This window comes from Pinus tabuliformis, chromosome 7 (assembly GCF_031772625.1).
Source record: "Pinus tabuliformis cultivar Carrire ecotype Pingquan chromosome 7, CPIR1, whole genome shotgun sequence".
Lineage (NCBI taxonomy): Eukaryota > Viridiplantae > Streptophyta > Pinopsida > Pinales > Pinaceae > Pinus > Pinus tabuliformis.
Window position 1 is genome coordinate 766,506,898 of NC_142293.1, and position 23,882 is coordinate 766,530,779.

At 38.3% G+C, this 23,882-nt stretch overlaps 1 protein-coding gene across 5 annotated transcripts in view; it reads left to right on the plus strand.

Annotated features, from left to right (window-relative positions):
- Positions 1 to 10,688, plus strand: part of LOC149249805 (uncharacterized) — a 151,833-nt gene extending 141,145 nt beyond the window's left edge. Inside the window, exons 5-7 of one of the 5 annotated variants that reach the window (XM_089456326.1) lie at positions 9,901 to 9,996; positions 10,124 to 10,250; positions 10,355 to 10,688. In XM_089456326.1, coding sequence (XP_089312452.1) covers positions 9,901 to 9,996; positions 10,124 to 10,201 — 174 coding nt within the window. In that variant the 3' untranslated portion in view covers positions 10,202 to 10,250; positions 10,355 to 10,688. Of the gene's footprint in view, positions 1 to 9,620; positions 9,693 to 9,900; positions 9,997 to 10,123; positions 10,251 to 10,351 lie in introns of those variants that run through there. The other 4 variants (XM_089456324.1, XM_089456323.1, XM_089456325.1 and 1 more) reach the window with 4 other exon arrangements.
- The last annotated feature ends 13,194 nt before the right edge of the window (positions 10,689 to 23,882 follow it).

Genomic DNA, 23,882 nt, shown 5'->3' on the forward strand with positions numbered 1-23,882 from the left:
TCTTGTTCATAGTCAGAATCCACCTGTTAGCCTTATAAGCCAAGAAAAAATATAAAAATATAAGATATAAAGAAATATGGAAACCTAGGATGTCCAACAAAGAAATATACACCATGGGAAACAAAATTTCATGATTTTACATGCTAAAGCATATTGTTCCAACAAGCATAAACATTAGTGACAACAATGCTTCAATAGTAAAAAGTATATACATATAAGGGTTTGGGTTTTACTAATTTTCTTAATCATTAAAAAAAAGTTGTATCTTCCAAATTGAATAGTCATTACTTCTATGGATAATCTACATAGAATTGTGCTCTCAATGTGAAGTGAGCACTGCACAACTCCAAGTTCCAACACAACACAACAACGACTCTAGCGAGCAAACAATGACCAAGTTGCAACACGGCAACGACTCTAGCGAGCAAACAATGACCAAGTTCCAACACGGCAACGACTCTAGCGAGCAAACAATGACCAAGTTCCAACATGGTAGCAAGCTTCCGTGGCGAACAATGACCGAAAAAATCAAAACAATAAACCATGCACAAGCTTTATGAGTAACGTTTTGTGGGACACATGTCCTAAGAGGAAAAAACGTTAGAGCACATTTTCACCACGTAAAAAATACACGTTGCAAATGGAGGGCACGAACGAAACCGTTTTTGACACATTTTAGGTTGTATTTCGTGTCCGACATGTGAAATACGGGACACGTGACCCTGGGGGATATGTCCTGTGACTTAGCTCAACACTTAGGGACTTCTGTTGAGTTGTTCACAACTTTGGATTGCCCACTGCTGCTCAGCTCCTTTGGGACTTCTTCCCTCTATTGCCTTCTTGCGTTGCTTCGATGAAGACAAACTTTGGGCATGGACGCTGCCCACTATGACTGTCAAACATCCTTCTTCAACAATGAACTTAGGGTTGTCAATTTGTCTCTCTTGGCTGACCAGACCTTGAGCTCAACTTCTTTGCCACTGCTAGCAGGTTGTAGCCCTTCACAAGGCCCACACGTAAGGCTCCAAGAACATCACTTACTGCGCTCCAATCAATCTTAAGATGTCCTTCCAACTTTGTCCAAATCTAAACGCTTGTTCCTGCACTGCACTGCATCTCCATGTTTAGATCTGCCCATCTTTAGTCAACACCTTGACTGATCTAGGGCTATCAAGGTCATTGCCCTCTTCTCTGTAATCTATCCCTCAAATTACTAGATCTAGGACTCATGGATATGCCCTCATCTAGGGCTCTTCACGTTGCTACCTAATAGTTATTTGAGTCCTCTCAAATTCACTGTTCTTGAGCGCAGATACCACTGCTGTCTAATCTATGAGAAAATATCTCAAACACCTCCTCTTATCAGTCTTCTACCCTCCTGTAGATGATTGAATTAGGTCACAAATCAGCTACTTCATATCGCTATTCAAAAATTTATGGAAAGTCCCTTCAACCTCAATCTTGAGTTTTGTTGCAGCTCTTTTCTGGGCAATCTCCTGAGGTTTTCGGCCCTCCGGTTAGGGCACTTGAAGCAACTACAACTAGGCCCTAAACTCGGCCTCAAACCCTTATAAAAGCTTCACTTAAACTCTTTGGGTAGTCCTCTCTCCTATGCTGCCTTGAGATGTTGCTCAGACCTTGATTAGTCTTCCTTTAGGCCTTGCGGCCCTCCTGAAACACACTTCCAGGGTTTGTTCTTCTCCCAAAACAGAGCAAGGGACCTGCGGCCTATTTGAGAGATCTAAGCCTTCAACGCATGCCTAAAACTACTTATACATACTGCCCTAAACTATGGCTTGATGATCTTTGTCTTAAATACTTTAGGGTTGATCCTTTCTTGTCTTTGCATTTGATCTGCTTGAGGAACAAAATGACTTACCCATTCTAGATGCCTCTTGCACCTTCTTAGGGTCTCGAATCTGAGCAATAGCTCTGAAGTTTGCGGCCTCTTTTATGACTCATGTAGCAGCTACAGGATTGTCACAACTAGGCCATAATTCTCCCTTCGCATGCCTCCAAACTGAAGCTCCTCTTTTTTGCTTCCCTTGACATTAATTCGGCCTTGATACTGCTATAATGTAGCTACACCTGACCTCCGTCCAACATTCTTATCAGAGACTCGACCTTTCTTCAAGGTACAGGATCAAACTTCACTGAGGTTTTGCTCCACGTATGCTCAAATTAGCACTTGCAAGCTTGACCTTCAATTTCTCCTCCTTGACCAACTCAGATCTGGAAGACGAAACCCTCCTTTGTTCTCTTCCATGCTTGGTTTGGCACTTTAGGACTGCGACTTCCTGAACTTGCCCTCCTCCCTTGAGCGAATGTATTTGAGTCCTCTTTTGCAACCCTCTCGACCCTCAAACTAGGGCACACTTAGGGCTACATCTCTAGCCTCCTTGTCCAAGCAAGCTCCCTCTCACTTTATATGCTAGCCTCGTCCTAAGGCCTCACTTAAATAGATTTCTCCTAAGCCTTCTCTGGAACCCTCTAGATCTTAGGGTTTTATCCACTTAGACTTAGGCTTTAATTTTTCCTTTAATTTTTTTTTTAATTTCCTTTTAGAATTTTAAACCCCATCTGGATCTAAAACCCCTTCACTTGAGTCTTTTTCCCACAAACTTCTTTGTGATCAAACTTCTCACAGACCCCAGATCTGGGTTTGTGGAATACCTCCCAAGCTACAAACTTCAACATGGTCCATGATTGATTGTACTCTATGAGGTACTCATTTATTCTTTGGACTTCATTTTGTAGAAGTGGCCCCCTGATATCATGAAAGTTAGGGCCTTTGAGGCCTGGTCCACATGAAGCTACAACATCAATCATATGCTTTGGATATGAACTAACTTGGTAATATACATCGACCCTAGACATTAGGACCATCACAAGGCCCAATTATTAAGCCACACTCCAACTTTGGAGGTATTGAGTGAAAAAACTTGACTAGTTATTTATTGCTGAAGAGTGAAAATAATTAGTCGAGTGCAAAAAATACTCTAGAGTGGACTCACTTATTAAATGGGTCCCAAGTCACCTAAGCATGTTACACAAGTTCATCATGCTAGAGAGAGGAGGGAGAAAATGGGGCATAGATGCCATGTTGACTTCTAATCTTCAAATTTTTTAAGAGTGCCTCCTCCATTGGGCAATGAAGTCTTCTTTCCCTGCCAAGTGCATATGAGCAGGTAACATGAGGCATTATCTGTGATTGCCTGTAAAACATTATCTACCCGTACCTCCACAACCACCTCATTTTAAAGGATGAAATAATAATTGTGTCCTTCACTTGATCAGATGCATCAACATATTTGAGAAACATAGTACCTTTTGGGAAAGCAATTAAGAAATTTAAAATGGTGTGAGATCTGCCATAAGTCCATTCATTAGACATTATTGTGCACCCCATTTTGGTCCATGATTGATTGAACTCTATGAGGTACTCATTTATTCTTTGGACCTCATTTTGTTGAAGTGGCCCCTTGATATCATGAAAGCTAGGGCCTTTGAAGCCTAGTCCAAATGAAGCTACAACATCAATCATAGGTTGATAATATGCAAAATTAGTGGCATTAAAAGATATATATGCATCATACCACCATCTAGCAATGAATTCATATGTAGCCTCCTTCTCTATCTTCCATTTAGCATCAATGGTGGGTTGAAAACTGTTAATTTGGCAGCTTAAGGACAAATTCCCTCCATTGGACAACCTTCCTCATCAAGAAAGACCCCTCCTAGCCCTTGGAAGAATTTAATTTGGTCAAAGGAAAAATATAATTTTTAACGTGAAACCCACATGTGCACAAAAGTACAAGTCGGCCTAGGGAAGCTAATTTGACCCCTTGTGTCACATATAAATAGAGCACATGTCACATCACTTTGGAGCATCATCATTACACATCATATCTTCTCTCTCTTCATTTGATTGGTTCGTATAAGTCTGAAATAAGGAGTTCCAAGTTCACACGTGCAAAGGGAAGGAGGACAATTCTGATTTCTGCATTGACTTTCTGTTTAGGATAGTTTGATCAGCTGTTGACCAACTTGACTTGATGTTTTGACTTGGAAAATTTTGATTTTGGAAGGCCGAATCAATTGGTGAAGAAGCTGAACTTTTTTGGGCAGTTTGACTTGGGTTGATTGCAAACCTTCACTGAAGTTGACCCCAAATTTGACCGCAAGCTTTCTCTCTCCTTTGATCAAACTTTTGTTTTTTGATTGGACTTTGACCAGTAAGGAAGGCTACATTCTTTGACTGTTGACTGCGTTGATTTGGAGATGGTCTGACTACTGAACATTGACTAATTAGGGCATCTTTGATTGCTGTTGATTGTTGTTGACTTTGACCGGAAATTGCAGACTTTGACTTTGGATCAAATTTGACTTTTGGGCTCATCAAAGCTGAATTGTAAGTCAAAGTTGTTGACCTTTGACACTTTGTCGATGAATTGGAACATTGTATCTCTCCACTGAACATTTGATGACAATCTAATATGAGAAGAATTTTGAAAGGGTTTTCCCCCTTGTGGGGATTTTCCCTGGTTTTTGACCAAATATTGTGTCTCTTGTTCTTGGTTGTCTTCTATTGTGCATTGGATTTACTGTTTTGTCTTCAATTGCTTATTCTTACTTGAAGATCGAATTACATTGAATAAATTGATTGCTAATTGGAGAGGAATTGGAATAAGTGATTGTGTTAAGCATAGAATAGTGGAAATTTAACAAGAACCAGGGGTGGTGCGGGGTATAAAGAAAGAGTCATCTCTTTCACGTGCCATCTTCAAACTAGTTGAACTGTGGCTAGAATTATGTTCATCTCCAACTCTAATAGGGAAATTGGAGGAATCTTCAAAAGTGAGCATACATTCTTCAAAATCATGATCACTAATAGCAATATCATTTTTTTGACTCTTGCCTATTTCTTTTCTATGTCTCTTGTTTTTTCTCTTTTCTGCTTAGAAGGCTTCAGTCAGACTTAGCATTTCTGCTTTAAGGTCATCAAAAACTTTCTTACAAGGTTTTACTTGCCCTCGCCAATGCGCTAGGTGTTCTCTAATCCTATGGACCCTCCCACCCTTAAATTCCCCACAATAGTTGCATTTTTTGACCCCATGTTCATCTATGAACCCATGATGGATCATTCTTGTTTTTGGGGGCCATGGCAATTTTTACAACAACAAACAAGAATATGCATAGAAAACCCTAGGATTTTTGAATTTCTGGGGCAAAAAAAAATATTTTTTAGAGAAAAATAGAAGCCACAAAATACCTTAGAAGATCTCCTTATGTTGAGAAGGAAAGAAGCTCCAAATAGTAAAAAATAAGATCTGTGATTCTGTAGCAGCCCAACAAATCTGAAAATTGCCCCTTCAATCAACTCCAAAATCTCCCTTAGAAATCTGCCCAAGAACTCCCTCAGAATAGCCCTGCAAAACAACAATTGTTTAGAGAAAAATAGAAGATAGGGGGCCATGGCAACTTTCACAACAAAAAATAAAACTCTGCATAGAAAACCCTAGGTTTTTTAAATTTCTAGGGAAAAAACAACAAATTTTTAGAGAAAATAGAACAAGAATGGATGCCATGAAATACCTTGAGTTTCCCTCCAAATTTTCAGAAGAAAATCAACTCCAAACAACAGAGAAATCATCTATGTAGAAGCCCCCACAAAATCTGAAAATTGTCCCTTCAATCAGCTCCAAAAACCACTCAACAACACCCAAAGATCTTTGAGAAATAAACCACTTGAAGCAGCTCCAAAATCTCCCTTAGAAATCAGCCCAACAACTTTCCAATCAACTCTTCAAATCTTCCCAAGAACTCCCTTAAAACATTCTTGCAAAATCTCTTCAATTCTCCTCATGAAACTCAACTCAAGATTTTCAAGAAGCTCAAATGAATAGTGCGAGTGAAAGAGGGGGTAGATGTGTTTAAATAGCTTTAGGGGGGCTTAGGGTTCCATTAGATGTGGGCTAGCTAATAGAAAAAAAGTTAAAAATTAAGCTTTTGCTTGTTGGGGTTGCGCATACGGATCTGTACGGAACTGGTACTGAATCAACCTATTCTGGTTCCAATACCCAAACCAGATTGGTTTGGGATCTGGTTTGGGTCCCAAACCAGTTGGACCAGTTGGTTCTACCATTTTTGGCTTAGTTCTGATAACATTGGGCCAAAATTTATGCTAGCAAGAGAAAGGGTTGCCACTATCACCTCAACAACCTCTCTCCTTCTATTTAGTGGATTTAAACCACAAGGTAGGCTTCCCTAAATTGCCTAGAAATATGTCGTCTATTGTTGGATAGAGTACTGATAAGGCCTAAGATAGCCAAAGTGTTCTATACTAGGGTTCAAATACTCTATGACTAGACCAAGAAATAGGCTGCTATATGTTAGGGCTTGGAAAATATGTAGTGATGAGACATTCAATGTCATATAGCAGCCCAAAAAAACATCTTAGAATGATATTCAATAATAAAGGTTCAAGATCTTCCAATAGAGACTAGGGTAAGACTAAAAAAAATAATTCTATGGCTGTTAGGTATGCATAAACAACAAAAAGGAGAGTGATGTTAGCCCTATTTGGGAGGTATAGGGCATGCAATGTGTTAGATTTTTGCTTAAACAATTTATAGATGCAATTCCTAAATTATGATTCACAAACATCCATTCAAACTTCATTTCTATGCATAAATCTGCCCTAGAAACTCTAGCAACTATGGCTAGGAGAGAGAAAGAGGAGATGAATTTTAATTGAATTTATGGATGATCAACACACCTAATGATTAGTGCCTTATCGTACTAGGGTTCAATGGAGTCTTTATGATAAATATTCAAGTGAAGGACCTTGATGGAGTAAAGGGGGATGCCCAGGGCATCCACTTTTAAGTTTTAAAACCCTAGCTATTTTCTAGTGAGGGGAGAAATTAAGTATAGCGTCTGCACACTAAGAGTTTCCCTATAGGCCTTAGAGAAAACAATTTTATGTGCAATAATGAAGCAAGATTTCAACAGTAATTAAGTATTTAATCATGGCATCATAGAAACCCTACTTTAAGCATTCAACATGAAAAATATCAATGATAAGACAATACACTTACAAAATTCTACACTAAATGCACTTCTTTCAACCCTAAAACAATGTCTCCATTGAAAAATCTCATCCACAAGAAAGTTGCGCCAATAAAGATCACATCTTGCTCATAGTAGCGAAAAAGACCAACTTGCATTCTCTTGGAGAGAAAAGAATAGGATGTGCAATGATGATAAAACGAAATGAGGGGAGTCTTTATTTATATTAGACTCATCCCACTCATCTCTACAATAATACAACTAACGAAGCAGTAATTATAAGTTTAGAAGCACCAAAGAAGCATTAATTACAACTAAAGAAGCACTAATTAAGTGTTCCACAAGATAGAGGTTACAAGCCAACCTCATAGCTAAAAAACATAACAAAGATGCCAAAAATGCCCACATGTGTGGGAGAAAAACCTCCTCAAGCATGACACCATCCTCCAAATGAGCTCTAAATGCCAAAAATAAGTATCATGTAGGCTAATGAATGTGCCATACTTTAAGATGTAGCTCCTAGATCATGGGCATGCCTCCAAAGTGCCTTTATGCCAAGATATCATACTCATGGTGCCCAATGTTACCCTCCAGAGGGAAAGAGGGGTGATGTGGCACTCTCTCACTCTAGCGTTGGGCCTCAAAAGTGGTGTGCAAGCCCTCCCTTGTCATCACAAGGATGACCATCATCATGCAGGGTCTGGAAAAGTGATGCCGATCAAACATTGTCAACACCAACTTTGGGGCATCTTGGGTCTACTTGGCACATCATCGATATCTCCAACACAAAGCTTCATGGGCTCCACATTTCAGCATTTGGGTGTACCTCATAGTGTCAAGCGTCATGTAGAGTCATCAAGTAGCCCAACACTCAGCTCTGAATAGGCAACATTGCATCAACGAGGTCATACTCTCTTTGGAATGGGTAAAATGACCTCTACAATGCCATTGAGAAAGTAGGGAAATCATCTCAAGAGGCCTTCATTGTTGTGATGAAAACCACCTGACAAAACCCTCTCTAGATCAAGTGAAAATCAACAATCATTAGTTAAAATAACCATAGATGCATCATAGTGGACCATACCTAATGTTGAGGGCACAATAATACTTCACACAAAACTCACCTTCAAATATCTTACTAGGTTGAGTCCCATAAACAAGTTAGATCCTTATGTTAGAGATGGTTAGATGGATAATCATATTAGGTGTTTCCAGGGTTTCTGAATGGTGGCAACATAGTGGGAATGGTTTCAGGGCAGGGTGCCATAGCCAAGTGACCAGCTAATGGTGGTCTAACATCTTGAGTATATAGATGTGAAGGAGGAGCAATCGTGGAGGCATGAGTTAAACCTTTCCTCGGCCTACTTTTTCCACCCCTCTAGTGCGCTTTTACTTCTTTATGATTAGCTTTGATGATGAATCAGTTTATCGCTTATCAGAGTTGGGTCAATACAAGAGTTCCTTTTTATGGATAGGGCATTCAAGTGCTCGAGGAACTGGATGAGCATGAAAAGGTGAAAATCCCCATGGCCAATGACCACCAACCTGAAGAATAGAGATGGAATAATGGGAAAGATGGAAAGGGATAAGTATGGAATATCATGGACACGCTGCTTCAATCAAAGCCTCCTCAGGAGTGTCCTTCCTAAAACCCTAAGGTCTTAGAGGAGGTCCCATTGGATTAAAGTCAAAGACTAACCTCCCAAATGAAGTGAGGGAACAAGAATACAGTCAAGATCGGTCAATCATCTAGATCACCCCTTGATCCATATTAGTATGCCGAAATATTAAGTGAAAGCACATGATTATAAAATGGTTACAATTCCTGCCAATGGATGACCCACCTTCCTTCAAGGAGGATTGCTGGATTGGAGAGACAAATCTGAGTGGAACGAGAAGTGGAGGATACTGGCATCATGTCATGTGCTGATCATATAGGGCTGCTGGCTAGCTGTCCAAGGAGAGAAATTTTTGCCTACTTCATTACCCACTTTTTGGTGGGTAATAGTTCCTATCCTTTTTCTACTGTGTTACCCACTTTTTGGTGGGTAATAGTTCCTATCCAAGCTATAATTCTCAACAATCAAGAATTGAAATGATCTGTTCCTGTCAACTTATTTCTATATTTGTTGTGAGCAGCTTGCGTTGTCCTTGCTCATGGGGTTTGTTGTGATCTCAGTTGAGCAATAATGGGCCCAGAAGCCTGATAGAAAGTGTGGTCATTGGAATATGTTTGAATCACTCAAGATAATTTCGTGTTGAGAAATAGATCACATTTTGAGTATGCTATGCATGATTTGTTTGTATCCAAGAGTGCTTTGTTTGAATTCAAATTCAACTTTGTTTTTTAGCAATGTGGTAGAAAATGCCCTTGTTTTCTCAATATATGGTTAAGATCATCTTTTTCACTGATGGTCTGTAACATTTTGTAATGGCATCATGGCAATTCAAACTAAGTGAGTTTGTTTAAACAAAATTGACATATTTTAATATTATGAAAATGATAGTATAAATTCAAGAGTGATATCTAACATGCACAATCCATTTAGCCTCTTCATTGTGCAGCTAGAGGTGAACACTTAGAAGTGGTGCAGTGCTTTGTTTGAATTCAAATTCAACTTTGTTTTTTAGCAATGTGGTAGAAAATGCCCCTGTTTTCTCAATATATGGTTAAGATCATCTTTTTCACTGATGGTCTGTAACATTTTGTAATGGCATCATGGCAATTCAAACTAAGTGAGTTTGTTTAAACAAAATTGACATATTTTAATATTATGAAAATGATAGTATAAATTCAAGAGTGATATCTAACATGCACAATCCATTTAGCCTCTTCATTGTGCAGCTAGAGGTGAACACTTAGAAGTGGTGCAGTTGCTGCTTAAAGCTGGAGCTTCCCCAAATAAGAAAAATATTTTAAGAAAGGTTTCTGATTTCCATTTCCTTCTTTTTGTCAAGGATTCCTTTTCCTTGTTTATTAGTGATTATCTTTCTCGGTACCTCTTTTTATTGATGCTGTAAACAATTTATTTATTCTATTTGATTTGTCCAGATTCCTGCAGATCTTGTGGACCCAGACACAGAAGTGAAGTTGGTATTCGATGCTGCAACGTCAGTCATTAACAGTTAGGGAAAATTAACTGCAATGGAAGTCTAGTAGTGCTGTTTGAAATTTGCTTGTATGTTGTCTTTTAGCGATATTTATCACTACATGGCAATTTAGATAGAGATTCCTGCTGTAAACAATTTATTTATCCCATTTGATTTGTCCATGATCCTGCAGATTTTGCGGACCCAGACACAGAGTGAAGTCATCTTAGATGCTGCAACGTCAGCCATTAACAGTTCTCAAGGAAAAAGTAGCTGCAATGGAAGTCTAGTAATGCTGTTTGAAATTTGCTTGTATGTTGTCTTTTAGCTATATTTACCACTACTTGGAAATTCAGATTGAGATGTTCCCTATTCAGTTAAGGCCTACTAAGGCAAGGATTCAGATTACCCGCAAGTTATGCTCTTCTTGATTTTCGAGTCTTGTTATGATTCAGATTATCCGCAAGTTATGCTCTTCTTGATTTTCGAGTCTTGTTATGGGAAATGTCTGCAAATTATATTTTTCATTTCTGTGGTCTATTGGATAGACTTCATGGTATCTTAATTTGAGGAAAAAATGGCTTTCTATTGGAGAAGATAAGAGCGACAAAATGTTTACAGTGGCCTTTGCGACTGAATATTCTCTCCATTACTCTTTATTATCATAGTCTTAAATATTGACATTTCCTTTACTAGGTTATGTACACTGTATTTTTCAAATATATTTAACTACAGGGAAGCGATGTCTTTTCACATACATGTAACCAAAGTACTATGGTGGGGTGTGACTCAACTCAATGTAACTATGGCTGTGGCATGCCTCCTTGGGGTTTGACGCAATCCCAGACGGTTGCTTGATCGGTTAGGTGAAACAAGGCATTAAACAAATGTTGGAAATCTATGTTGCGTTGGTTTTTGGGATGGGCATGCATCCTTGGGATGAGAGCATACCCTCAAGATTCTCAAGGATAATGGGTTGGGGATAGCATTTTTGTAATATATTAAAAAAAATTAGAATCCACCATAAACATTTGTCATTCCCTGTAAATAAGATAGTTTATACTATATAGTACTATGCACAACACTTAAATAATGTAGCATATAGTATAGTACAACACTTAGTATAATATAGTACTTAGTATAGTACAACATTTAGTGTTGATTTGGGGTAGCATTGAATGTGCTCTAGCCATGAAAATTGGTGGAGAGGCTAAAGCACATGAAATCTCCAAGACCCAAAAATGGTTTGGGGAAATTCTACTTTGTGAAAGAGATATTAATATAATTAATATTTTTAATGGGTTCCTAAGTCTAAACTTAGAAAAATAAAAATATTAATGAGTATTAATATAAAACTGGGTTAGAATATTCTAAATGACATGGATCAAGCAAAATCTAATTTTAGCCATTGATTAGAGATGTAATCTCGGTCGTTGAAGACTCAACAGAAAAAGTATAATAGGAGGCTTGAGGGTCAGTGGGGGATACCCCAGAGTGATCAGTCAGTTTGATTTTCTAGAGCGAGGTTTGCTAAGAGAAATCGAACTAGTGATCATAGTTGTAGCGAGGGGCAATGAGTACAAGGCAGAGATAGTGCCGAAAGACTAGCGTAGAGGCAGAGAGGCAGACGCAGAGCCAGAGGAAGCCACGCAGAGGCCAATAGTGACTGCGCAGAGGCCAGAAGGGCCCGTGTGAGTGACGCAGAGGTTGCAGTAGTGACGCAGAGCTAGAGGAAGCCACGTAGAGGCCAACAGTGACTGCGCAGAGGCCAGAAGGGCCTGCGTGAGTGACGACAGAGGCTGCAGAAGTGACGGAGAGGGCCATAGAGGTTGCGCAGAGCCTTAGAAGGCTAACGTAGAGGGTTTCAGGCTGACGCAGAGGCCAGGAGGGTTGACACAGTGCATTAGAGAGGTGCTGGAGAGGGTTTCGTGGAGCAGACTTTTAGAATATCTACTTCCAAAGAGAGGTGTTACTACCAGATTATTTTCTCTGTCGGGTGAGCCAGTTTGGCACCTAGTGTACTCAAGAAAAGTTGCTTAATAATAAAACCCTCAGAACTGCTGCAGTGATTTTCCCAAGTTGGGTTTTTCCAGGGATGATTGTCCAAAAATAATGTTTCGCTTGTGTGTTTGTCTATTTCTCTCAGTTGATGATCTGTGGATGGTTGACACTGTATTGTGTTTATTTCAATATTTATATGGTTAAATAACTTGTTAGTAATTAAACAAGTAGGCAAAATAAACCAGAGAATACATAAAAATTTCTAATGGGTAATACTTAGAAATTTCAACACTTAGTATAGTATTTACCGGTTTCTGAAATAGTGTGGGAAATTAAGAAAAGGGCCAAGTAACATTCCATTACTGGCATCTAGATATGAGCAAAATGCAGTTTAGATTTAGAAAATTCAAGTGTAAGTATTTTCAATTTGTAGTGAGGTCCATAAAGGGTCTATGAGACAAATACCTGTTTCTATAACAACGATCTTTTCTTATATTTATTCTTTACTATGATTATGTTAAAAGGCATTCCCTTAGTAGGTTATGCAGATTTTTATCACTGTTTTGAAAATTACTACAAGGCACTTCAGGATACACATGCACACATCATGTAAAAATATTAGGTTCATATTTCAGTTTAAGATGGTGATTGTATAGAAATTTATTCAAACATTTTGCACTCAATCTGAGCCAGTAATACCAAATTGTTTTCTCCATGCTTGAGGTTGGGGTTTGGTGGAAGAACTTGAATTAACTCCTGGAGACTCGTGTACATTATGTAAAAGTTAATGTGACCGAAAAAATGAGAAGAACAAGAACAATAACCACAAGGATCAAAATTTTGAGATGTTGCATTTCTTGGTTTGTTGACATGTGTCATGAAAACCTTTCTGTTGTAATGATGCCGCTGAAAAGAAAATAATTAAATTACCAGAATCCCATCATGCAAAACCTATGTCTTGAGCTGCAACTTGTACAAATTTAAATTTAGATTGGGAAAAATGATCATATTGTCCAATCATCAATATACATTGTCAAAACTGAAGTACATGCTCAGAACATCTTTGAAATCTCACCAAAATGCCCCTAAAATCTACATGGAATTGTTGGAAATTAGTAGCTTCGGTCAGTATTTTCATTAATAAAATCAAAAAGAGAAAATTTGAATTTATAATTACCACACAAGTGCTTACGTTGACCCCTCCAAGATCAAGTCGACCTGCCCAAGAGACTCCTCTTCGCATGGATGAATCACTATAAATAGAGCCTATTCGCTCTCCTCCAAGACACTTCAGATCACTCATAGCTTTGCAAGTCTGAGGCACATTATTTTCTGTGGAACCATGCAAAGTTTGAGGCACCTACTCTATGTGATATGCGAGCTAACTGAGGCACTTATTCTCAGTGATATGTGAGCTGACTAAGGCACTTATTCTCAGTGATATGTGAGCTGACTAAGGTGCTTATTCTCTGTGATATGCGAGCTAACAGAGGCACATATTCTCTGAAATATGTGAGTTGTCTGAGGCTCTTGTTTTCTATGGCTAAAACAAAGATTTGAAGGGATCATTGTATTGGATGTTGGAGGGCTGGCTTGGCACTTGTGGGAGGTCATCTTGCTGGTTAGTATTTGCCTATGTAATCTTGTCAAAGATATGCTATTTTGATGTACAAATTGGATTGAATTGGACATTCTCTCATAAGGAAAGGTTGTTGGGTTTTCCCCCTTGGAGTGGGGTTTTCCTAGGGTAATTTTTGGTCTCTTTTTACTGTCTTAGTATGATCTTTATTGATATATGGGTCTTAATATTAATAGTTGAAATTTTCATGTATAACTACTTAATGATTGGAATGTTCTAAAATAAGTCAAATTGTACCATTGGAACTAGTTATCAGTTTGAAAATTGCTCTAGTCTTGTATGCTACTAGAAAATCAACATGGTATTAGAACTATGGTGGAAGAGTAGCCCTAAAAAGAAGTCATCAATCTAACCCTAGTTCAGATGAAGCTGAGTTAACCTATCTCTTTATTCTAATAGCATTAGGTCTCTCTGGAAAAACCTCAATAAGATGAAGGTGTTGAGAATTCAATAGGGCAAGTATATGTTTATTCTCTTAACTTTATAACTGCTTGTGTTAGATTTTTACTTATTAGCTTTGATCTTCTTATTTCAATGTGCAATACATCAAACAATGACCAAAACAATAAGAACAATGACACAGTATGTAGGCTACAAGCCAGGGCTAAAACCCCTGCTCTTGAGGGGAAAAACTGAATAATCTCTTCTTATCTTTCAAATATTTCAATTGACGAATACCATGACCTAGACTCAGATAAATACCCTCGAAGATCAAGTCTTCCTTGACCTTCTGCTGCAATATCTTCGACCTCCCAATAAATCTGAAATTTTGCCCCCAACAACTGTTGTTGCTTCACTAGGAGACTTTGATCTCCCTCTAACTGCTCTTCCCTTGACCTCGCTTGCCTTGATTTGAGTCTTAGGGCTAGTAGGAAACCCTAAGAGACCTTTGCTTGTCTTATTGTTCTTCTTGCTTCAAAATCGAACCTTAGACTTGCCTAGTGTAGAAACCCTAACTTCACACTCCCAGAAGAAAGTAGAGAGACCCAAAACACTTCGACTTTTCTTGTCCTTCTTTGCACTTCCTTCTTCATCCTTCTACTGCTTCCTTCTTTGTATGAGAGATGAGTGAGTGAATGAAAAAAATGGAGGACAAGTTGTTCTTAATATAAGCTTCCTTCAAGGGTGGACGTGGCTCTTCATGTAGGTTGACTTGACAGCTTATGTAGGCCGACTTGATCTTGGAGGTATTTTGACATTTTCGAGACAAAATAAAGTTTCTTTACAATTTACAATGTGCCCATAGGGTCTTTCATATATGACAATGACTCTTATACCTAGGACAAACCCTAGAACTCAATGGGTGCTTGACCTATAAAATAAAAGAACTTGAGCATGAAACCCATGCTCCAATGATAAAAATAATTTCTTTTTCATTTTATATATACAAGAATACATTTCATACTAATGAAGACTGAACCTAGTTACACATTTTTCAACACTCCCTCTTAACTAGGGAGTTATTCGTAGGAGGTACATGGTCATTCTCAATCTGAAGAGATCTCATAAGAAGAGTCAGATTGGTAACCCATCTGTCTAACATCATAATAACCAAAATTTTCATATAACAAGGCCTTGACTAACAACTCTATCTCTCCACAAGATCAGAGCACAATGCTGGCGAGACCAATGATGTGTAGACACCATCATCATTGTCTCTCCAAGGTACATACCCCACCTAGGTTTTCCCAGAGAATGACCTCTCGTTGGACTATTCTTATCTTGGGTAGCTAATCCTCAAAGAATACCGATCCACGACTACTCGTCTTGAGTTCCCTACCACATTCTCAAAGAGCATCGAATGCCAGATGGTTACCCAATCCTCCATTCTTTCTTCCCAAGTGAAGACAACAACGTTGTGTATATCCCTCCCTCAATCCGAGAGGACAAATCCACCAAACCAAGCTTGTCCCTTAGTATACAAGCTTCTTGTTTGGAAGTGATTTTGTCTATATGTCAGCTACCTGCTCATCAATGGAGATATACTGTAGATGTAACACCCCATTTTGTACTAGCTCTCGTATATAGTGATACTTCTTGTTAATATGCTTTGTCTTCCCATGAAATACTAGGTCCTCAGATAAACGAATACAACTAGTGTTATCACAACGTATCACTGTAGGGTTCATCGGTCCTTCAAATAAGTCAGACAACCACTTCGTTAACCAAACTACTCCTGGCTAACTTCACATGTTGTAACATATTCTGCCTCAATACTACTCAAAGCAAGAGTGTTTTGTTTTATGCTCATCCATGAGACCATAAATGATCCCAGACTAAAACATCCTCCTGTAGTGCTTCTTCCATCTTGTTCACTGCCTCCCTAGTCAGAATCTGTATAACCAGTCAATTGAACATCATTCCTTCTATCATATTTCAAGCATTAGTTGATGGTTCCCCGTAGATATCTTAGGATATGTTTTGCTGCTATCCAATGATCATGTTTTGGCTCCACTTGGAATTGACTAAGTACATTTATTGCAAAACATATGTCCGAACGAGTATTCACCAAGTACATTAATGAGCCAATCAATTGTCTATATCTGGAAGGATCCACAGGGCTTGATTAGGAATTCCTTAGCCTTTTCAAGTTTGTGATCATTGGAGTGGTCATCTCTTTATAGTCCATCATGTTGAACTTTTTGAGAATCTCGATCACGTACTTTCCTTGACCTAAAGAGACTTCATTAGGTTCCTGCCAGACTTCTAGTCCCAAATAGTAATGCATTAGCCCCAGATCCTTCATGTCAAATTCTGCTACCAATTGCTTCTTACATTCTTCAATTCGACCTTCTACACCTGTCAAGAGAAGATCATCTACATACAGAAGAATGATTACAGGTTCATTGTTTACAACCTTAATATAGAGGTTTGAGTTAGCAAAACTTTTTGTGAAGCCTAGTCTTTGTAGATATGCATCCATTCTAGCATACCATGCCCTTGGTGCTTGCTTGAGGCCATATAATGCTTTCTTTAATTTGCAAACATATGCCTTCCTATCTTTGATTTCGAATCCCAAGGGTTGTTCTATGTAGACTTCTTCATCTATTGTGCCATTCAAAAACGCAGTCTTGACATCCATTTGGTGGATGTTCCATCCCATCGATGCTACCAGAGAGACTAATGATCGAATTGTGGTGTATCTTGCTGTTGGAGAAAAAGTTTCTTCATAGTCGATGCCTTCAAGTTGAGAGAACCCTCTTGCCACAAATATTGCTTTATACTTATCTATACTTCCATCAGCTGCATGCTTGATCTTATAGATCCATTTGGAAGTAACTACAGATTTGTCTTCAGGCCTAGGTACGATCTCCCAGACTCCATTCTTCATTATAGATTGATATTCTTCATTCATGGCATCTTTCCATTCTCAATGTTCTATAGCCTCTTCAAAAGTGGATGGTTCTGCTTCTATTAATTTTGTCATGTATGCAGCATACCTAGAGTATCTCTTGGGTCTTTTACTTTCTCTAAATGATCCTTGAGCTGCCCCATGACCTTCTGCATCAAGTAGTGTAGATTTCAACCAATTAGGTATTTTCCTTGTTTCTTGAGTGACCATGGGTTGAATAGGTTCACTAGGTCCTTCTTCATCATGGTGAGATCCTTCTTCCTTGTCAACTTCTTCCTCAAACATAGGAAGTTCTTCGTCATCAGAATCTATAGAAAGTTCTTTTGATTTCTTGAATGCTATTTTCTCATCAAATATGACATCACAACTAACTTCAATGTGATGTCCATCTTTCAAATAGATTCTATAGGCTTTCGATGAGTTACTATACCTGACAAATACACCTTTCACATCGGAAGGATCCAACTTCTTTCTTTTGTCCTTTGGTATATGAATATACATAGGACATCCAAAGATTCAGAGATGATCGACATATGGCTTCTTCCTAGTGAACAATTCTTCCGAAGTTTTATTGTCTAGAGATCTGTGAGGACATCTATTTTGTATGTAGGCTGTTGTCTTAGTCGCCTCACCCCACAGAAACTTCGGTAGATCTTGATTGTGTATCATTGCTTTTACACATTCTTTAATGGACCTGTTCTTCTTTTCTGCAACTCCATTTTGTTCGGGATTGTATGGAACTATCAACTCCCTCTTAATCCCAAATTTCCTATAGAATGTTATTATCTCCTTGGATGTATATTCTCCTCCATTATCAGATCTTAGCACCTTGATCCTTCTTTCTGTAAGGTTCTTTCTTTTGACCATGAAGCACTGCTTCCAAATGGTCTCTTGGTGTTTTTGCCTAATGCACATCCTTTGCAGACACCTTCATGATCCTCCTTTAGATTTGGTATTCTATCTACTATGGAATTTAGGGTGGACGACCAAACCTTCTATGCCAAAGTTCACATGGACTAATATTAGTGTGAACTAGGGCATCATTAACGGGAGATATTAATCTGTAAAGCCTTCCTTCTTGGATACCGATCACTTTAGCTTGTTCTATGCTTGAGTCTTTTGCCCATACAACTAATTTTCCATCAATGGAGGCTACTCTATCTCCTTTATCTTCTAAGATTGAAATAGAAAGTGGATTTTTGTGCAAACCTGGAACAAACAGAATGTTGTTGAGGTGGATGTTGCTTCCATCTTCTAGCTTTATGGATGATGATCCAATGCCTTTCACATGATTTCTCTTATTGTCTCCAAGTTCCACAGAGTAAGCATATTTTCCTTTTGACAAGGTCTTCAATTGGTGAGAGTGACCAGTCATGTGTCTTGATGCACCACTATCAATTATCCAGATGTCTTCGTCTTGAAATGTTCCAGATAGAGAAGAGAAGTGTCCTTCATCCTTTTCTATGATTGATTCCTTCTTTGAAGATAATATGAGACTCCATACCTTTTTGATGCTTTTCTTGAGATGGTTTTCATTCCTTTTGATGACCTTCTTCATTGTCGAGGAGATCTTCATAATGCCCTTAGATAACCAAAGCTTTGATACCATGTTGAGAATTCAATAGGGCAATGTATATGTTAATTCTCTTAACTTGATAACTTCTTGTGTTAACTTTTTACTTATTAGCTTTGATCTTTCTTATTTCAATGTGCAATACATCAAACACCTACCAAAACAGTGAGAACAATGACACAATATGTAGGCTACAAGCCAGGGCCAAAACTCCTCCTCTTGAGGGGAAAACCCGAATAATCTCTTCTTATCTTTCAAATATTTCAATTGACGAATACCATGACCTGGACTTAGATAAATACCCTCCAAGATCAAGCCTTCCTCGACCTCTTGCTGCAATATCTTCAACCTCCCAGTAAATCCAAAATTTTGCCCCCAACAACTGCTACTGCTTCACTAGGAGACTTCGATATCCCTCTAACTACTCTTCCCTTGACCTCGCTTGCCTTGATTTGAGTCTTGGGGCTAGTAGGAAACCCCAAGAGACCTTTGCTTGTCTTGTTTCTCTTCTTGCTTCAAAATCGAACCTTAGACTTGCCCAATGCAGAAACCCTAACTTCATTCCCAGAAGAAAATAGAGAGACCCAAAACACTTCGACTTTTCTTGTCCTTCTTCGTCCTTCTACTGCTTCCTTCTTCATATGAGAGATGAGTGAGTGAATGAACAAAATGGAGGACGAGTTCTTCTTATATAGGCTTCCTTCAAGGGTGGACATGGCTCTTCATGTAGGCCGACTTGATAGCTTATGTAGACCGACTTGATCTTGGAGGTATTTTGACATTTCCAAGACAAAATAATTTTTCTTTTACAATTTACAATGTGCCCATAGGGTCTTTCATATATGACAATGACTCTTATACCTAGGACAAACCCTAGAAGCCCTCAATGGGTGCTTGACCCATGCTCCAATGATAAAAACAATTCCTTTTTCATTTTATATATACAAGAATACATTTCATACTAATGAAGACCGAACCTAGTTACACATTTTTCAACATAAGGATCATTATTGTCTCAGCTTAATAGAAGTCTAAAAATTTTAAGACCTAAAAGAATACTTCAATATGGAAGACCTTAAGTTTCAACCCCGAATCGAATTTCAAATAGAACCTCTATACGGGCTTGTTTTAGGAGGGCCAAAAATCTCAGATATGTTATGTTTCAGGTCGACCTTTGTCTAAGGGACTGAGAAATTTCTATCTTTTGTAAAAGAAAACCAAGTAACTTCTCAAAAAATGTAGCGCTATTTGCTATGATTGTGGTAGAATCATTAAGAGCATATTTGAATAAGGCCCGGTGATCTTGACTATGTCAAGAAGAAGGTGCTAATGCTCGTTTCCAAGGAAGAATACCTTTGAAAATCTGAATTCTTTAATGACAGTGTGAAACTCAAAAGGATCTATGTTCTATATATAAGAGAAGATTATGAAACCTAAACGAAATACATTTCTAGAAGACAACCTAATAGATCTATTTGTAAGGCTGCAATGAAGTCTGAAAGTGACATGGAGAAGTTGCAATAATGCATTCTGGCTCAAAGCAAGTTGAAAATCACGCGATTGTACTTTGGAGAAATTGCATTAAAATCCATGGCAAGAAATGTTGATTGATAAGGATAATGATAGTGACATCTTAGCTTGAGTTTCAATACTATGTTTGAACTATGAAATCAAAGGGAGTCAAAAGGAGCATTGAAGCTGATCTTGCATCTTGTATACCAGTTCAAAGATGAATATGAGACTTAGATGAAAGGTTGGGTCTCTATATCTTGAAGAGTGAAAGTTTGTATTAGCGTGATTTAAGGAAATATTGTGGCTTGAAAGTTATTGCAAGTTATAGCCATTCAAAGAGAAATGTACACTTAGGTTTTGAAGGATTGAAGAGTTTTGGAAATGTTGCATTATATGTAAGATATGTCACATCACAAAAAATTCTGATTGGGCTATGGATCACCCTCATTAGCTACCTTTGAAGAAGGTACATTGTGACAAAAGAAGCTTGGCTTCAGTGGAAAAGAGGCTAAGTCCCTCTTTAGTTTAAAGATCCTCTCTCTTGATAAGGTCAAATTGTTTGCAACAAATTTATGGAAAAAATGACGTGTCTATAGATTTTTTTTTAAAGATATGTGGCCGACCTTACTGATAATAAGGGTACTTGGGTTCATTCCTTGTATATTGAAATAAAGACCAAGTTTTTATTACTACTACAATGAGAAAGCAAAGTTATTTGTACCAAGGACAATCAATGGTCAAAGCAACCTTAATAAAATTGATTAGTTTCTACATCATGATTCTAGGGTTTGTAAACCCTAGTATGCAAATGGGTTTGAACAAGAAACCCTAGGATCTTTGGATAAAGCCTTAGGATTGGTCGTTTCCACTGAAAGAAGAAACCCTAGCTCTTGCATGAAAGACATGATGATGATGATGTGGACAAGGTTGATTTGCAAGTTGGATGCAAGAAGGCTAAGATCAAGAGGGAGCCAACATGTTCTCAAAAGATAAGTATTTTATATCTCTCTTTCTTTTTTTATTACTATTGTTGTTGTTTGTATTAGTCTCTTATCTTTGTATATCTTGCTTGGTTGTGAGTGTTCTTCCATGCCCTCCTAGTGAGGGTTGCACGTGCATTATGAATGCTGCTATAGCTGTAGCAATAGATGGAAAGAATGGAAGAACAAAGAAAATATAGTGACAAGAAGACTCGTGCTGAGTTATGGACTTGGAGGGAGAAAATTTGATCTATGCCAGAAAGAAGTTAGTTGTGACTTACAAGATGAAGATGGCTAGAAGTACCAAGCGAAGGATTACCTCAGTAAGAGGGAGAATAATATGAAGTTAGGCACCTCATGTATTGTACTCTCGAATTAATGGCTATTTAGAACGATGTTGATCCATTGTTGAAGATGAGCTTGTGATTTTGATGATCTATTTTTGACTAGGGTTGAGGACCTCTTTGTCCAATGTAAGAGAGAGCTAATTGAAGGATAGTTGTCTAATGCATTACTACGTGGGTTAAAAACTGTAAGCATGTTGAAATCGTTGTTGAGATCCTTCAGAAATTTAGCATTATGGGTTGCGAGTCCATAGACACCTCCATGATAACAAATTTGAAGAAGTTGCGAGACACTGTTGCTGACTTGTTTGATCTTATTGATAGGTTTGTTGAATGATCTACTACATGGATTTGTAGGTTTTGATTGGGTTGGATGTTCTGAAGACGGGAAGAGCACTTCTAGATGCTATCTTAGCCTGAATATCATGGATAAGTATTGTGCAAACCTTTGTTGCATTTAGCACGGCTGAAGTTGAGCATATAGTTGATTGTTCAACCTATTTTGAAGCAGTTTTCCTTTGAAAGTTTTTTGTTGGTTTGTTTGATAAGGTGTTGGAATAGATCGTGATATATTCAAAGCTATGTGAAGCTTTCAAAGAATCTACCTTTTCATAACAGGTTGAAGCATATTAAGATCAAGTATCTGAGATGTCCAAAGAAGAGCTATGAGGCTCAAATACATTTCTATTGATGAGCATGTTGTTGATATTTTGACATAGCCACTATCGCAGATGAGATTTGTTTCTGAAAGAAGTTTAGAGTGGATGAGAATCCCCCTTTTGGGGAGAGGAAGAATTGACTGTATAACATCATGAATCTTCCTTGGGCTCCGTTGAAAAACCACGGTTTATGGTTGGGAAGATTGTTTTGGTTACTCCCTTGGGTCATTGAGTTTGACCGAGAAACCTTATGGTTGGGGAGGTTGGTTCTGAGGCTTGGAGTGATCCCTTAGATCATTGTGTTTAACCAAGAGACTAGTAGGCTTGGTCGAGGACATTGATTTTGAGTACTCTCCCTTGAGTCATTATATTTGACTAAAAGACCACATGGTGGGGGAGATTGACCCTTTTCACATCGAGATCAAGATTCCTCCCTTGGGTCGTGGACTAAGAGATTATATAGTCACGGAGTTTGATATTTAGATAGGGATTCCTTCCTTAGGTCATTGAGCTTGACTGAGAGACCCTTATTTATGGTCAAGGAAATGGACCTTGTGCACTCTCTTAGGTCATTGGGTTTAACTCAGAGACCATTGGTATGGTCAGAGAGTTTGATCTTGATTACTCCCTTGAGTCATTGTGTTTGACAAAGAGACTAGTAGGATGGTCAGAGAGATTAAATTTGATTACTCTCTTGGGTAATTGAGATTGACTGAGAAACCATTTCATATGGTTGGAGAGTTTGGCCTCATGAGCAACATTGATTGATGAAGTTGATGCTATGAACCCTTCCTTATGATGAGATTTGTACATCTGATTTTTGTGATCTGTCCCTTAGGTCATTACCGAGAGACTAGTGGGTTGGTCGGGAAGATTGATCTTGAGAGAGAATGAAAAGTAACTCCATAGCTAAGAGGGAGTGTTGGGAATTAGTAGCTTTGGTCGGTATATTCATTAATGAAATAAAAAAGAGAGAAATTGAATTTATAATTACCCCATAAGTGCCTAAGTTGGCCCCTCCAAGATCAAGTTGGCATGCCTAAGAGACACCTATTTGCATGGACAAATCACTATAAATAGAGCCTATTCATTCTCCTCCAAAACACTCTTCGGATCAGTACTCATTAGCTCTGCGGATCTGAGGCACATTATCCTTTGTGGAACCATGTGAAGTTTGACTCACTTAGTCTCTGTGGTATGCGAGCTAATTGAGGCACTTATTCTTAGTGATATGCAAGATGACTGAGGCACTTATTCTCAGTGATATGAGAGATGGATGAAGCACTTATTCTCTATGATATGCGAGTTGACTGAGGCACTTATTCTTTGTGATATGCGAGTTGTTTGAGGCACTTATTGTTTGTAATATGCAAGTTTTATGAGGCACTTATTTTATGTGGCTAAAACAAAGATTTGAAGGGATCATTGTATTGGATGTTGGAGGGCTAGCTTGGCACTTGTGGGAGGTCATCTTGTTGGTCAGTATTTGCCTATGTAATCTTGTCAAAGATATGCTATTTTGATGTACAAATTGGATTGAATTGGACATTCTCTCATAAGGAAAGGTTGTTGGGATTTTCCCCTTGGAGTGGGGTTTTCCCTAGGTAATTTATGGTGTCTCTTGTTTATTGCCTTATTATGTTCTTTACTACTCTATGGAT